Below are 16,629 nucleotides of genomic sequence, written 5' to 3'. Positions count from 1 at the left end.
GACACTACACAGCATCACTGGCTCGGGATCAAGCAATCCACAAACTCTGAGAATGTTTTATACATCCTGATGTTTACATTCACACCTCTGAAGATTAGTAACAAGACAGGAAGGTGCAAAGTGCACACAGTTCAGGAACTACAGGGTTTCTCCACCACATTTCCTAAAGGGGGTCTATTAAGACTTCACATGATCACAGTAACTCCAAAACACATCTTTCTCCTCCAACAGGCAAGATCAGTGGATCTGCTAACCCTTTCCTCCAAGAGGCAAGTTTAGTCACACCCACTAAGGTCACAAAGCAGTCAGGGAAGGTCTCTCACTGCAGTGTAGAGAATGGATAGACACATCCTCCCTCCCAGTCTCCCATCACTTCCCACTACAACCAGCTTTCTCACCCCCAGAGAAGAGATGCCAGCCAGAATGCAAAGTCTGGCCAGAGGTTAATACACACAGCAAATTTCCAAATCCTCAACAGCCAAGACAAACCCTGACAACACGTCACCTGAAGGATGAAGGGCCGAAGGGTAGAAATCCACGGGGGTGCGGCTCTGGGCCATGCGAGGGTCCATGTAGGAGGGCATCATCATCCAGCGGGGATCGAAGCCCAGCATCTGCGGGTGCGGCGGGTAGAACGTCCGCTGCGGGTGCGAGTGCGACGGAGGAGGATAGACCTGCTGCTGCCACTGCTGCATCTTGTACAGCTGCTCCTGCAGGGAACAGGACGGGCATTGGACACGGTGGTGGGGCCAGCATTCACACTGATGTACTGGCCAGCCAAAGGAAAACGTGTCATGCATCAAAGTCTCAATCCTAATCAGATGGGAGGTGGAGCAGAGAGGGGTAATACACTACCAGCTGGGAATGTGGCAGTTGTTGCTCTGTAAATACCAGAGCAGCCAGACTATCACATCACTGTGGGCCAGGCTATGTGGCCAAACACAAGGGATCAGCTTCAAGACCACAGTTTGTATCTTCTCAACACTCCTACGAATACTGGACAGCTTCCTGTCAAATGCCACTTCATAACTGGAACCAAATATTTTTAGAAGATGGTGCATTTTTCAGGAAATGCATCTCTAATTTATTTAGTGTTTATATATATATATTAGTTCCACCCCTGTTATCTTAACAGATTATATAAAAACAACCTAAACCACATTAAGAGAGCTATTAATATTTTACAGTGTTTCCTGAGCATTCTTCAGAGACAGGCTGGCACTTGGAGGTTGTTTCCCCATCTCCCACATGGCCGAGGCCACCTTCCCTTAGCTGAGGACTTGTCATGACGTTAATTTGATCTGACATTTAACTTTCGCCAAAGGTCCAAAAAGAATATATAAAAGGGAGTTTTGTGTACTGAAGAAAGTTTTCAAATACGAAACAGCTCCAATTAATATGAAATGCATCTACTTACTTGTCAAATGTGCCACCGTATTTTTTTGCTAAGCTTACAACAGTGTCAAATACTCTGTTTACTAAAAAATCCAATCCCCAACTGCAGAGCAGAAGAGACACCTTTAAATCTGAATCTGACACATCATTACAGCAAGGAAGGCTCTGATAAATGCAGATTATATCTACATTATCCAGTCCTCTGGTACCTTGGAGAAAATATTTCCTTCCCAATACCAAAACCTGCATTTTATTCTTTTCATGGAGCTACCAAAGCAGCAATACAAGCCAGCCAAAAGATGCACTGCCTCATACATACTAAGATCACAGAGGATATGAGAAAATAAAATAAAACTTCATGTTCTTCCAGCAGCAATGACCTGTGGTATTATTTGCATGACAGCAAAGACGTCCAATTCTTTTTAGTTTAAGAGCATCTCTTTTCAGGAGTAACATTAGGCAGCATTTGCTGCTGTACATCTGAATCATGAAAATGTCAACTGCCGAGCAACGAGCACAGGGAACATCCATAAAAGAGCAATTACTGAGCAAAAGCCAATTGTGAGCTCCTCGCTAAGATCTGCAGCAATGTTGATTATATCCCATTTCAAGTGGTTATTTTATGAAGAATGGCAATTAACTTCGCATTATCTGAAGCCTGCATACTCTGTCCCCTGGTTTGGCCCTGCTGCCCTACAGAGGCTCGCTGCATCTGGCAGCAGAGCTGGCACTGCACGTATGGCACATACAGCACTGAAAGGTCAGGCAAGAGCCAAGATGCACAAAGCAGTTCAGCTGATGTCTCAGTGCCCCAGAAGAGCTTTCAATGCAACAAAAATGAAACATTTAAGACCAAACATTTTTATGGCACGAAGAAAACAATGATCTGAAAGAGCCTCACAGAAAAAACCCGAGTAGATATTAGATGAGAGCAGAGCAAAGGATCAGCCCTCTGCAAAGGCAGGAGGTGGAATGAGAGATGTGCCACTCCAGAACTCTCTCCTAGTCCAGAAGCAACTTGCCAACCTAAGCACAGTTTGCCCCTGGCAAGCAAATGGCTGTCCATACTTAATGGTATGGACACAGCAAGTGCTGAGTGAAATGGAAGCAGCTGAACCCCAAGGGTTTTCCCTTTCCTGTCCTGTGTACTCAGGCACTGCAGCAGTGCTGAAGAACAGCAGCTCATCTTGTGCCACACAGTAAGCAGAGGTGCTCATCAGGATGAAAGCTAGCCCAAGGAACAGAAGCTTCCCTGGCCCAGGCCTACACAAGCACCAAAACAGGCACTGATGTGCTCATGGGTTTGGATGTGGGGACATCCCCAGCTTCTCCTGCTCATGCACATTTGCAAACCAGAGCTCTGCCACAAACCACACAGTCCTAAGAGTTCCCATTGTCAGGAGATGCCCAGACAACCATGCAAGACAAGTCAACATTTCTGACAGCGCTCTATTTTTCTCCCGGGCAAGTGACAAACCTGGTCTAGCCCTACCCACAACAGCTCCAGCATCACAGGGTGCAAGGAAAACTGCAGCCCACACAGAGCTTTTTCACCCAATCCCACAGGATATTTCCATGATCAGAAATACTGAAAAAGGCCAGGGTAAACCCCATTTATCTCCTCCCAGCCCAAAAACCGATGGTGTTGAGAACTGAGCAAACACAATGGTTTAGTGGGGGTCCAAAAAATGGGTTGTGAGCCATTTACCTGCTGCTGTTGTTGCTGCTGCTGCCTCTGGAATCGTGGGGGAAGAGACTTCTGGTATTTGTTAAATTCTTGTGCTGGCGAGGGAGCTTCTCTGAGCTCCTCCTCACTGCTGCTTTGGGCTGCTGCTGCTGGAGCAGGACTCTCCTCTTCCAGATAGCCAACAGAGGCATCCTGTGTGTGGAACTCAGGGGTTGCTGCAGAGAAGAAAACAAGCCCTTAAGAGCCTGCTCATGACAGAGCTGGGAGTGCACCACCACTACACAACACACACAGGTGTGGCCATGTCCTGACTGCAATGCATGGCTGAACCTTACTACAATCATATATAGCACATCCTGTCCCTTGACAGCCCTATAGAGGCTTTTGTCCATCTTGTTTTAATGATAAATTCTGAGATCCTTCCTTGCTATCAGCCTTCTGCTTAAGCAGTGGGGAGAAAGTCCTTTTCCCCTGTTGGTCTTTAAACCTGCCAGCACTTACTGGTTTTCTGATCTATGGCCATGAGCACTTAATATTATCATCCAATCATGAGAAACCCATGAGGCCCATTCCAACAAGGCCTCTGCTAGCACAGCTCACTGAGCACAGACAAAGGCAACTAAAGAAGTTTGCATTTATTTTAATAGCTTTTTTTTATTTAATCAACCTTTGTCAACAGCGCAAAATACTCTGCAGAACACAAACAGCAGCTGATCTCTCAAGGGCAGCTGAAGAACCCTCTGAACACGCCCTCCCAGGAATTCCCCCATTCCAAGTAAGAGATCAGCACAATGGCAGAAAAAGCAGTTTTTACAGGGAGAGGCAGGGAGTGTTTCTGTACCTTTACGGAAAGCATGGCCATTCTCTTGTGCAGTGTTTTTCTCTGTGCTGGGAGGTCGCACATCCTCATTCTCTGTGTGTTTCTGTGTCTCCCCACTCTTCTGAGCCAGTTTGCATTTCTGATCAAGTTGCTTGAGCTTTGCAGCGCAAGCTGCCAGGCGCTCCTCCCTGGCTCGCCGCTCCTCCTCCTCCCGTCGTTTCCTGGCTCTCTCGACAGCCTCAGAGATCTCAGAGTGCACAAACTTCTGTCTCACAGGCACCTTTTCTTCTTTATCCTCGAGGGACTGCTGTCTGAGAACACCTCCCAGTGCGGGCTTCTGCCAGAGAAAAAACATTCCTCCATCAGCATGACCCAGCCAGCTCCTCTATCTTGAGACCTGCATCCCATGCTGATGACATCCCCTTCTGACTCCCTCCCCTCTATCCTCAAGCACAAATCCCCATCACTGGGAAGAATTACTTCTGTTTGGTTCAGTAACTCCATTTTCTCACTGACAATCCCACTGTTCTGGACCCAGCTTCAATTTCTTTTCCCTAGTGGAAGTGGTATACAGATAGATTTCTCTCCAGGTGGATATAAACTAAGAATAGAGAAATTCATCAGCATCCCGTTTCCAATAAAAAAACCTGGCCTCTTAAGGACAGGGATGGGCTTCCAGCTCACCCACATGAGTTCAACCTACCTGGTATTCTGAGGCAGAGCTCCAGCCATTCAGCTTCCTCGGAGGCTGCTGTGAATCCTGCGCTTTCCGGACTGGCCGGGACAAACCAACGGAATCATTCCAATTCTTTCCTTCCTCCAAGGTGTGCTTGGCATCTGCACTGTCTGCAGAGCTCAGGGACAACTGTCGCTGCCTTCTGGGATCCCAGCTGTTCCTGTCACATAAACAGCTTTATTGTTGCATTTGCTGCTTGCCTCAAAAAGCACTTGCAGCCTGATCAAGTGGCAAAGGCAACTGACTCTAATAAAAAGGAAAGATCACAAAAAACCACCAGAACAAGTGATGTGCTTCTCTTAAGGTGCATATGGATCAACTCCACTACAGTGCAGCAGGATAAAGGTGAGAAAAGAAGAGGAAAATAGTCTGGTAAACTGGCAGTCAGCTGCTAGACCTACACACATCCTTGAAGACCACTCAAACACTGTCCAGCAAAATCAACAAAGTCACAGCAACAAATCAGAGGACCAAGACTCCACACTCAGAACAAGTTTTAAAGAACTTGGTATTGCTCACTTTTACTGAAACAAGGTACAAATAGAGTGACTTCTTACCATTTCTGTCGTCCATCTTTAAGAGTTTCTTCCTCGTCTTCATCTTCACTAAACTTCAGTTTCTCAGAGTAATCTACTTCATCATGAATGCCTACAAAGGCAGCAAGGGAGAATGGATTTATGAGAGGAAAGAAACAGGCCCCTCCTCCTGATAAAGCTTATGCCTCCCTTTAGCATTAATTTACAGGATGCACAGGCTTGGCATGAACTACTTGCAAAGCCAAATGTCCAGCACTGGTCCTGGAAATCACAGAATGGCTTGGGTTGGAAGGGACCTTTAGTGTCACCTAGCAACCTCCCTCCATGAGCAGGGACAACTCCAACTAGATCAGGCGAGAAATGATGTGAGCAGTGCGGACACACGACACTGAACAGCTGGGCTGGTCCCAGGGGAGGAGCAGCAAACAGCCTGGGAGTGGGGGCTGCAAAGGAGACATCACCATGCCAGACTGTGTCCATTTGGATACTGAATGCCTTGACTGAAAAGGCAGGACTAACTCTCCCTCCCAGCACCCACAGTGCTATCCCTCCTGCTGTACTTGGTGTTTTCAGATCTTAGGAGTCTTCAGATCCGGTTCCTTGAGCACAATGTGATGGAAGGATCAGAAGGATCCATTGTGTCATCATTTACACCAACAGAAACTTCACAGCTGCACAAAGCTCAAGCATGAAGGCACTTTACCTGCCCATCCATCATCTGCATCGTTGTCCAGCTCATCCAGCCCCTTCAGGTTCTCTGCATTGATGATGGTGGGCCGGGGCACTCGCTCCATCTGTGGCCGAAGTGGGCGTGCTGGGCGAGACAGGCTGAGCCTGTTCTCTTTTCTGGGGGAAAACACAGAATTGGTCAGAAACAGCAAAAAAGAGAATCAAAGAACGCAGAGCTGAGTTTGTAGCACTGAACCAGTCCTTTTCTACTACGCACTTATGTACAATGCATCTGAGTTTCTCTCCCTGTCCAGCAGCTTCTTTCCCTTCTCTACCTGGTACCTACTTCCTAGAACTTACAGATGAGAACTGCAACCCGTCAAAGTCCAGGAATACACCAATTTCCACATCCACCTGCTCTTCAGATACACAATACTCACAGCCTTGCAACACTTCAGCTGCTGTTGTAGCTGGAGAAAAACACTGATGCTTTGGGTAAAAAACAGATTTCCTCTTTGGTGCCTGCACCTTCACGCATGCAACTGCATCCCTGGCAAAAATTCTTGCCTAATGTAAGGTTCATGTCACCCTGAACCTGCCTCTCAAGTGGGAAAGCAATGCAGCCTTACCCATCCTGCTCATTCATCTGGAATTGTCTGAAAGGTACGCGGGGCTCAAGCCGAAGCTGAGGAACGGGGAAAGACCCTCGGTCCAGCGGTGCAGGGGTCTCAGCTGGCTGTTGTGGACACATCTGGAACGAGGCAAAGCAGAACAGCCTGGTTTTTCTCCTTGCCACAGGAAGGTTTACCCAGATTAGGTTACAACATGTGCAGGGTAGGGGAAAAACATTTCACATCTGGCTGCCCAATAGGCCACACGCTAATGGTTCCTGTTCCAGCTCCAGAGGGCAATGGACAACTTCTCTTTGGGCTGAATGTCAAGAGAAGGATCCCTAAGCAAGCCCTGGCAACCAACTGAGTCCAGAAAACACATCTCAGCTGACTTCAACCCCCTGTTATCTTAGGACATGACACAGGTGTGGAGAAAGGACGACTCACAAAAGCAGGCAGCATGTCGTGGTAGGTGGGTGGCTGGTAGACGTTGCCCATGAACTGCGAGGCCCCTTTGCGGACAGGCTGGGCTGGGCGCAGGGACGGCTCCTTGGCATCGCTGGCGCTCGCCGAGGAGGGGGCCCCGTCCCCAGTGCTCGAGGTCTTGCTGCCCAGCTCAGCAGGGGAGGCGGTCAGAGATGTGGCAGAGGTGACGTTCCTCCCACCGCCCTCCCTCCAACTGGTGACATCTGGAAAAGAGGTAAGAATTATGTTAATATTTGTAAGTGCGGGCAGCCGCTCTGCCAGAAAGTCTCGAAATCTCAAGTAGTCTGGTCAAGCCCTAATTAACTCCAAGGTTGTAGAAAAATATCAAGGACCAAGAAAAATTTCCAACTGTGTTTATTTTCTTAAGAGAGGAGCAGTATCATCTGTTACTAAGTAATTGCTGCACCAGTGGTGTCCTTATTTGCCAATAAACCTGAACTCCTAGGAGTGCTCCCCATCTCCACAGTCCTTACCCTGCAGAATTAAGGCCAATTAGATGCAAAAACACTCAAAGACATGCCACATTACACCACACACTAATTTCACTGTGGCTCCCCCAGCCTGGGAAGGGGCCTGCTTTGCAACATCACACAGTAATTTTTATTAAACAGTGTAGTAGATGACAGTCCATACTTGGCTGTCCAGACCACAGAACATCAGAATCACACGCCAATCCGTGAGCATCTGCTAAGCAGCCTGACACATGTAAGCTCATAAGAAGATAAAAGGAAATGTAAGTAAGGAGCTCTTGGTACTACTGTGAACTGGCACCCCCTGCCCAAAGCAGAGTCAATGGGGTTAGTGAGCTGGGAAAAGGCAGAAAGACAATCCCTCACTCACTCTGGGGGCGGAGGCTTGGTCCTGGCCCATACGACGGATCTAAGGCGCCCTTTTCTTTGCCAACCTTGTCCTGCTCGCCAGCTGCTTTCAGCGTCGGAAATTCCTCGGGAGAGAAGGATAACAGTCGGCTTGAGGCCCTTGAACCTGTCAGACAAACAAGTGTGGGACTCAGAGAAGATCTTTCCACAGTTTCAACTCCCTTATGAGATCAGGCTGGAAATGAGTTTCCTGGGAATCTGGGCTGCTGGCATATTTAAACCCAAATTACTACTGTACCAGCACCTCACTTCACATCCCCAACACTCTCAGACACTGTCACCAACACGACAGCACATGTCCTCACCCAGCACTCCCACACGTGGGATCTTCATTTAAATTCTCACATTCAACAATGTCAGTGAACTTTCTCAGCTTCCAATTATTTTTGTGAAGTACAGAATTCAGACAGAGGCAGAGATGTGAATTCTGCAGTATCACTCATCAATGATACCCTGCTATCAAGCATTTGACATTTCTATTCAGACTCTTTTTCCTCAGACCTCACTCTGCCAGGGAAGTCTATTGCTAAAAATTCTGTTGATGTATCAGTGAAACACCACAGGTAAGGACAGATGTTCTATCCTCTCCTCCCTACTGCAGTGTTTTCAAAATGCAGATCACTGGCCAGATCAGGCCAATTTCTAGTCACTGGCAAATTGTCTTGCTGAGTCATAAGTCACCCCAGAACAACAGTTCTCTGTCAATTCTAAAGATCAGCCACTGCCTGGAACACAAAACACAGCAATTCTATATCTGTTGGCAAGATAACACTGAAAAAAAGGAAATTACAAGCATTACAGTACTATTACACATCAAAAGAAATGCTTTTTTTGAGATCTGTTTCTTAGTGTTACTTGGCTAAAGCTCTCTTAAAAGGAGCATTTCAGAATTATATTAGAAGTATCAGGAATGAGTACCGAAGATTTGACAAGAGTCATCTATCTTTCTCCTTCCTTGCCCTGAAGAACTGAGACAGATTGGTTTAAGTCATTTTTATTTTCTGGAACTTGCACACTGCACAAGACCTCCCATGTGAAATTTCCAGGAAAAACTCTGCAACAGCTGCACAAAACACCTTCAGTTTTAGACAGATGAAAATATTTGAGAAGGACATTGCCTAAATACATTGCAAAGTAGCTAAGACTTGCTGAAGAGTTCTGATTTTTACTGAACTAGAATGGCACAGGCAAGCATCTTTCAGGGGAGACATTTACCTCCAGGTAAGGACTACTGCAGCCATTAACAATTTATACTCTTACCCTAAGCAGCACCACACTGAGAAAAGGTTTGGTGCCCTTTTTTTCTTCTCCAAATATCCTTCATACAAAAACACAGATATGGAGAAGTCCATAATTAATTTATTAGACCACATTCCTTCAGGATACACCCTCCAAAAGAGATTTTACAGCTCTAAGACTTAAAAAGAGCGAAAGGCAAGAGACTCTCCTCCTCATCTGTAATATCTGAGTTATCTTAGAAGGAAAAGCAATTTTTCAGTGCCACTAGAGAAGAGGTACAAGCATGCGATGGTCTAAGAAATCCTTTCAGACAGATTTCTGATGCTCCTGTGATTCAATTACCTTCTAATTAAGCTGCTCTTAGCCACACAGGCAACTATTTTCTTGGGTTGAGAACTGTATATTGTTAAATGTGACCTAGGATGAGTTTTCAAAAAATCCTTTAAGAACATTGATAGATGATCAGATTTCAAAATGACTGTACAGGAGGTCTACACAGCAAGACTCAAGAAAATACCAATTAACCAAACAAGACAGTTTTGCACTGGCCACCAGCCCCAGGGAAGTACAAGTCTCTGCTTTAACACCTAGCCTTTGAGAAACACCCTCTCATTAAGGGCCTCATTTAATTCAGGGTAAACTTGTCTCCTCTGTTCCTACAATCAGCAGCTGTATTAGTTCTTACAAATCTCTCTGCAATTTCACTTGACAAGTGAATGGTTCAAGGCCTGTTCACATTATAACAGTGGAACTGAGCTGTTATTCTCACTGTGGTTTTAATGGCACTACTCAGTGCAGCTGGAAACCACCTCCTGGGTGGAAATGGATGCATCTGAAGACAACTAAACTCACAATTCGTGTTAACACTGCTTCAGGATTCTCAGTCGAGCAGAAGCCATTAGCAGCACAGTTACTGAGGGAGACTTAACAGCAAGGCCTCAGCCAATGTGTGAGTGCACCCTGCAGCAGCTGCACTGTCACTTCCACCCACTGACACCACAATTCCCTTGGATACAAGAACATTCCAGCCTCACTTCTGACTACCCAGTTAGACGAAGATCCCCTTACTACTGCCCATGGAGATGCCTATATTTCCCCTGTCCAATGTCCCTTCTCCTTCTTCTCTTCTAAACCAATCCCTTTCCTATTTCACAGTGTTTACTGCACCTTTGTTACACACTGCTCTGGGCTTACTAAAGATGCTCATGATGGGGGCAAATGTTTCCTTTCTCCTTCAGAACCTTCCCCTTCCAGAACTCCCTGCTGCATCCCAAGAACATGATTTGCTCTGGTTCCATGTGGCCATGAGACACTTTCTGTTCAAGCCATGCCTTGTGCTGGCAGCCCTGAACTGACTCAGCTGCATCATTCCAGCAACACACACCAAAAATTGGAAATAGGGCTCAGGAGGCCTCACTCCCATTCTGCACCAGGCTGACAGGGAGGGCAGGAGAGTCCACTCCATCTCATGCCTGTCTGGGAAAAGCAGGCACAGACCAGTTCTGTTTATCATACTCACCACCTTCTTGTCCTGCTGGCTTTCCATTCAGCTGTGCCCATGACTTTGGTCCACCTGGCACTGAATTTGTACTCTGAAAACAAAACAAAGCAAAAAGAAACCTCAACATGGATCAGTTAAGATTCATGACTGTTTCTCATTTCCTGGCTGGCACCTGCTATGGTTCAGACCTCCAGATGACCCAGATACCACAGGTCTCCACAGCTTCAAGCTGGGGCTACACTCAGCTGTTCCCCACTCCAGTGTACTACAATGCTACAGTAAAAATCCTCTGCTCTGCCCTAATGTCTCCTCTGCCCATTTTCACCAACTACTTTCTCAGCTTGTACTTTCTCCAAGCTTTTCTTTTTTTCTCCTGCACTTTCCTGAACGGTCTTCTTAAACTCCCAGATTTGATCCATGCTACACCTCACCTTGAAGGCCACCCTACTTCCTCATGCATTAACCACTCTTCTCTTCAAAACATACTCTTGTCCTGATTTCCTTGAACCTCGAGGGCTGGGAATCTTTTTCAAACCAAAAGTGTGAAATTTGCAACACATGGGGGGCCAGGTCCTTTCACTGTCTGAGACACCTTCTCACTCCCAAGTAGCTTTTTCAGGTCCTAACACTGGCTACTTCTCCCACATGACCAGAAGCAGAATAGTTTAGAAGTGCTAACCAGCCATCCCACATTCCAGCCATTTTTTCCTAGACTGCAACTACACTTGCTGCACACATTTGAGAAATATATTTCTGTGTATGTTACTTCTGTAACTGCAGCACAATGCTCCTGTGCTTGGACTCAAGAGGGTCACCTCCACAACAACTGATTATACAGGAGCTTTTTCCTCCAACACAGGCAATTAAAGCCCTCGAGCTGCCTGGGGACAGGGGAAGGAGGGTGGCAGTCAGGGATTGCTGGTACCTACCTCCTGACTGATTGACTGTGTCGGCTTCTGTAAATTGGAGACAGATTTCTGCAAACCCTGCTGCGGCAGCGACTCCTGCAGCTGTGCAGCCGTCGCACTGGAACTGAGCAGAGACAGCACAGATGAGACCAAAGGGGAAGGATGGCAGGAAAACAACAACTGGCACAATATGGCAGTTGCTAAAAGATCAAGTCAAGACATCAGCTCTATGTTGCCACAGAGAACAGAGAACTGATCGCTGTGAGGTCTGACACCAAACACAGTAGTGCACAACCACTGCTGCCTGCCTGCCAAAACTTACCAAAAATTCACTCTACCCACCTCTTTTGGTCTGGCTGATCCTGCTTGTTTGCCCATCCTGTACCGTCCTTGGGTACTATAATGATGTTGGGGTCGTTTCCTTTGTTCTCAGACTTCAAGCTAGGCAAATTTGCAGGAGGTGGCATGCGCCGGGCAGCAGCAACTTTCCCAAGACTCTGTAAGCCATGTCTAGGAATAACTGGTGACAAAGGAACAGCAGCAGGTCAGAGGGCTGTACCCTGCTAGATAAGTAACCTTAATTAGGAAGCTGTGGCTGGGTACAGCCCCAACAGAAGTGCTGCAGCTATGTCAACACACAGGTTGTTTCCCACAGGACCACAGATGCAGCCGTCTGTTGTAGCAGCTGGCAAACAGGGAGGGAGAAAAATCATTCTCCCTAACAAAGTGCTCAGAGTCTTTTAGGAGGATTTGCACAGGTAGCTCTTTCATCTCACCAAGGAGAAGCAGTACCACCTTTTTACAGCTTGAGGAAATGGCCACCCAAGTCACCTCTTAGCAGACAAACAGGTGACCTAACCTGGGAATCCCAAGGTCTCAATTTTCCAGCTCTATCCACCAGACCACATTTATTAGGGAAGTATTTTATTTTCTGTTTTCTATTCTCACACCAATCCAGAGCCAGTCCAGGCAAGGTCATTTTTTTGAACCCACTGTATACTTTTTTATACTGCTGCAAAACCTACTCAGATTCTTTTCCAGTGGTCTTCAGTCCTTGACTCTCACCTCACCCAAGATCTGATCAGATTAAGGCACTTCAGTCAGCTCAGATGCCCCGCCCTGGCACAGCCTAAGGCCCTGGTAAAGCTTCCACTCAAGTTTGCTACTGGCCCACTCTGCAGCAAGGACACAGACTAAGCAAAATGGCCAAGAGCCTGCAGCTGTCCTGTGTAATTCCTCTATGTCTACACAACAACAGCAGCACAAAGAGCCATGGACATTTTCCTCTAGGTCTTAATGAAACACAGGCTCTGACACCTGCACCAACACTGCAACCCAGCTGTGTCCCACAGGGCCAAAAACCCAAATGAGCTCTGCAACAATACTGTTGGAAGACATCAAGAGGAGCTTTCTGGAGGTGTTTCTTACCTGTAGTTCTGATAGCTTCTATTGACTTTCCTTTATACTTATCAAACAGGCTGAGAGTCGAGTACTTGCTTTTCCCATCCTTTCCCTTGGTTATTTGCCCCAAACGATCGGACATTGCGATGAAATGTCATCTAGTAAGGAAATTTCTCTGCGCCGCTCCTGATCTGCCTTTTAATGGAAGAGAACCAGAAAAACCCATCAAATGGATTTGCCAGCCACGGACAAGCAAAACACAGAACACACACAACAGAAGGAACTGAACACAGTCAGTGAGCACACACACCAAGTCACAAGTTTTAACTCCCTCCTCTTTAGTCACAAGAAGGTTTTGGGCTTTAAGAGTCACAAACTGAATGAGAAGATCTGCAGGAACACACTTCTCATGGTATCATTTTTCCTGCCACTCCAGTGCTGAAAGAAGTGATATTCTTTAAGTATGAGAACACAAAAGAGGGGGGTCAATAAGTCTTTGCTTTATAGAGTAAGGCTGACAATAAGCAGCTAAACACAAGGATTTTTAAACATAAATGCCAGAAAAGCACTGTATCTTTGTATCTTATACCACACTGGAATTTACCGTTGCATTCCCCTTGAAGCACTGGGTTTGCAATGTTTAGATTATGGTTCCACCCTGGCCACAGTTCCACCAGCAATTAATGCTTTGACAGCATCACTAGAAGGCAACAGAACTATTTCTCCAAATCCCCTTTTCCCATCAGCTGGCCATGAAAGAGTCAAGGATTCAGAAAAAATCTGTTTAACTGTACCAGATTCACATTCTTGAGCCTGTGAGTTCAGTTGTTCTACTACAAATTCTCCAAACACGTTATCAAAAAATGACATTCCTCTGTTGCTGGCATCTTGAACATAATTTAGCTTGAAATATCCTTTCTGTAACGGATGTGGTTTGTTAATTTTTTTCAATCTGATCTTTGCTGGCACAACATGCTGTGAGTAACACCCATCATGCAGGCAATCTCCTTACTTTGACTTTTTGGCTCCTGGAGCCTGGGATGAAGCTCAAACATGCAATGCTCACACTGTACATCAACTTTTATGTCAGAAAAGACACTCTGCTTACTTTCAATGGGCCTAGCTCTCATTTTTTTAAAGCATCATTCTGTTCTAAATTTTCTCAAATCTAGGAGCTTCATCTAACCTTTTCGCACATAATTTAGATTTCCAGATCTCTTGTTGTAAAGCCTCTACTTCAGGCCCAAAACTGCTGGCAGTTTCATTTTACCATCTGCTAGGTCCCATTCTAGGGTTTCAACTCTGTGTTGGGAGTAACAAAACACTACATACATGTGTGTGTGTATATATATATATATACACATATACACATATCTTGGATCTTCCCACACCTCACACTTTCTGAAACTCAGCCAGCTGAAAGCTTTTTTCCAACGGAGAGAGCAATGACTCTTTCTGAAAGAAACTGTGTCTGACCAAAGGCTGTAATTCCCATCAGCAATGCCTTATCAAACACGATTTGCAGGTAAGAGGATTAGTCCATCACACATTATGTACAAATTAAAGCACAGACTGTGAACATGCTGGATAGAGCCGGACTGGGAATGCCAAATGCAACTGGCCCAGTAAAGCCCATCTAAAAGCTGCTGCTGGGAGCAGGTGTCTGACCAATAAGCCCAGCACTACACAGCATTTGTTCCTGCACTGCAGGATTTCAACCATGTCTGTCAGGAGTAAGAAGCCATGGACTCCGTGCTACGTGGTCAGGGAGAGAGAAAGAAAAGTGGTTTTTGTCACTCAATGACAGCACCCTCAGGATGCTCAGGAAAACCACTGAGCAACCCAAAAAGCCCCTCACAGCATTTCTGCCGGACCACCACACAGGGCTGCAGCATGAAGGCTTTGTAGAGACAACAGGGCTGGCTGGCAGTCTTGAAGCACCTCTTCCTGCAGATTAGCAAATAGATCTTTGGCTCCAGTCTGGTTCATCTTTGCTCAGATGCCTACCATGTGCCAAAGAAAACAACAGCTCCTCCCTCACTCACCCATTTGCACTGTATTTTATTAGTAGGACAGACATAAAAGAGAGGGAGAAACCACGCTGATTAGCATAAACTTGGCAGGAAAGCACAAGTTGGACTGAGAACAATGAGCTTTTTGAAGGGGCAGAGTTGTGGGGAGTCCCAGAGCAGAACAAGGAGCAGAGGGTGCTGTGCTGGCAAGGGCACAGTCACCTGCTCTTACAGGTATATTGCCCCTTGTAGAGGGAGCCTGGCTCAGGGCCCATCCACACCATGGCAACTCTGTACCAACCTCACAATAAAAGCAGTAAAATCTACTTTGAAGTTCAGAAAGCTCAAACCAAACAAAATTAGAAGGTGTTTAAAAATAACCCAACAATAACAAACCACCTTACCCAGATCAGGTTCAGGGGTTATCTGGTTAACAGAAAAGCCCTGAATTCCTAAAAGTCAGTGTGCAAACAGCACACAGGGCAATGGTGCCAAAGAGAAACCCTGACAACAGTTATGTAACCGGGTCTCAGCTGCCTCTTGATTACATCTTCTATCATTAAAAGGATTCAGGAAGAATAAACAACCACTTCATAGCAGAGGAACTGCGGACATGTCGGGATAAAGCCTCTTGTCAAACTTTCTGGGACAGACAAAAACTGCTGTCTGAATAAATGAAATTTCAACTCCTTCAATGCTCTGAAGATGTGAAACACAGAGCTTTGTTTGTGTGTAATGTGTGTGCTCCAAAGGGGAAAGCAAGACCATGGAGAGGTGAAGCAATTTCCAGAGTCACTGTGCAAAGAGGCTGCAGCAGCACCGAGCTGGGTCAGAGCTGCTGGACTGGTAGGACCTTGCAGCCTGTCCCTGCTGCCAGCTGCAGATCCCAGCTACTCCAAAGGTGAATCAGCCAGGAGATCACTCAGCACCCAGCTCACTCACTGCACTTCAAAGAGGCACAGAGCCTCCCAAGGCTGGCACAACGCTGCACTATCTTCCCATCACACTGCTGAGCAGGGAATCCAAGGAGGGATCATAAAGGCCTTCTAGTCTTGAAGAGCAAAGCCATTTCTGATAAAAATCGTGGTTTATTTAGAACTAAACTGCCAGCCTGCATGCTCATTATTAGCAGAGCTGGAACTAGAAGGCACATGCTGATGCTGACAAGTGAAAACTGACAGCCTCGGCAGAGCCTCTGACCTGTGTTCAGGGTTCCTGTGCCCAGCAGCTGACCCTGAAGAAAGCAATATCCCCTGTTACAGAGAAATAAAAAATCCATCACCAGTATTTCTGGAAGGTTTCTCTGGGTTTATAGAGGTCTGTGGAGGAAGGCTTGCTATCAGTTTCAGCATGGAGGGTGGCTCTTTTCATTCTCAGGACTTGCAATGTCTCCTATTATATCCAGGGACAGCACCAGACAGCAAAACACTGAGTGTCTGAGCAATCACAAAATACTGCAGTATGACCAGTCCCATTAGAGATCCCAGGATACAAATAACTGCATCAGAAGCACTTGGGCAGAGAGCTCCAATTCCCAGGCATACTCATGTCCACATCATACCCTGGATCCAATTCTTTGGTATTGACCCTGTCTACCTGCCTTTTAAAGGGGTAAATTCTAATCCAGAAAACAACAGTGACATTTTAATATTTTTAAGACATTAGACTTACAAGCATGCAAGTCTTGGAGCTACAGCAGGAATCTACCGAGCCTGTCCTGCAAAAAAACCCATGTGAAAACCTTGAGTTA

The 16,629-nt window shown here is 46.2% G+C and overlaps 1 protein-coding gene across 6 annotated transcripts in view; it reads right to left on the bottom strand.

The window, feature by feature from the left end:
- Positions 1-16,629, bottom strand: part of PRRC2B (proline rich coiled-coil 2B) — a 46,055-nt gene that overhangs the window by 19,693 nt on the left and 9,733 nt on the right. For all 6 annotated transcript variants that reach the window (XM_063410190.1, XM_063410189.1, XM_063410193.1 and 3 more), the window contains exons 2-14: positions 12,895-13,062; positions 11,809-11,986; positions 11,488-11,590; positions 10,577-10,649; positions 7,781-7,924; positions 6,902-7,143; positions 6,473-6,594; positions 5,878-6,020; positions 5,196-5,286; positions 4,606-4,798; positions 3,924-4,239; positions 3,104-3,297; positions 506-710 (exon numbers count right to left, since the gene is read on the bottom strand). In XM_063410190.1, coding sequence (XP_063266260.1) covers positions 506-710; positions 3,104-3,297; positions 3,924-4,239; positions 4,606-4,798; positions 5,196-5,286; positions 5,878-6,020; positions 6,473-6,594; positions 6,902-7,143; positions 7,781-7,924; positions 10,577-10,649; positions 11,488-11,590; positions 11,809-11,986; positions 12,895-13,009 — 2,119 coding nt within the window. In that variant the 5' untranslated portion in view covers positions 13,010-13,062. The remainder of the gene's footprint in view (positions 1-505; positions 711-3,103; positions 3,298-3,923; positions 4,240-4,605; positions 4,799-5,195; positions 5,287-5,877; positions 6,021-6,472; positions 6,595-6,901; positions 7,144-7,780; positions 7,925-10,576; positions 10,650-11,487; positions 11,591-11,808; positions 11,987-12,894; positions 13,063-16,629) is intronic.

Source organism: Prinia subflava, chromosome 12 (genome assembly GCF_021018805.1).
Source record: "Prinia subflava isolate CZ2003 ecotype Zambia chromosome 12, Cam_Psub_1.2, whole genome shotgun sequence".
NCBI classification, from domain to species: domain Eukaryota; kingdom Metazoa; phylum Chordata; class Aves; order Passeriformes; family Cisticolidae; genus Prinia; species Prinia subflava.
Note: the sequence above shows the minus strand (reverse complement) of the source record. Positions and strands in the feature narration are given on the sequence as shown.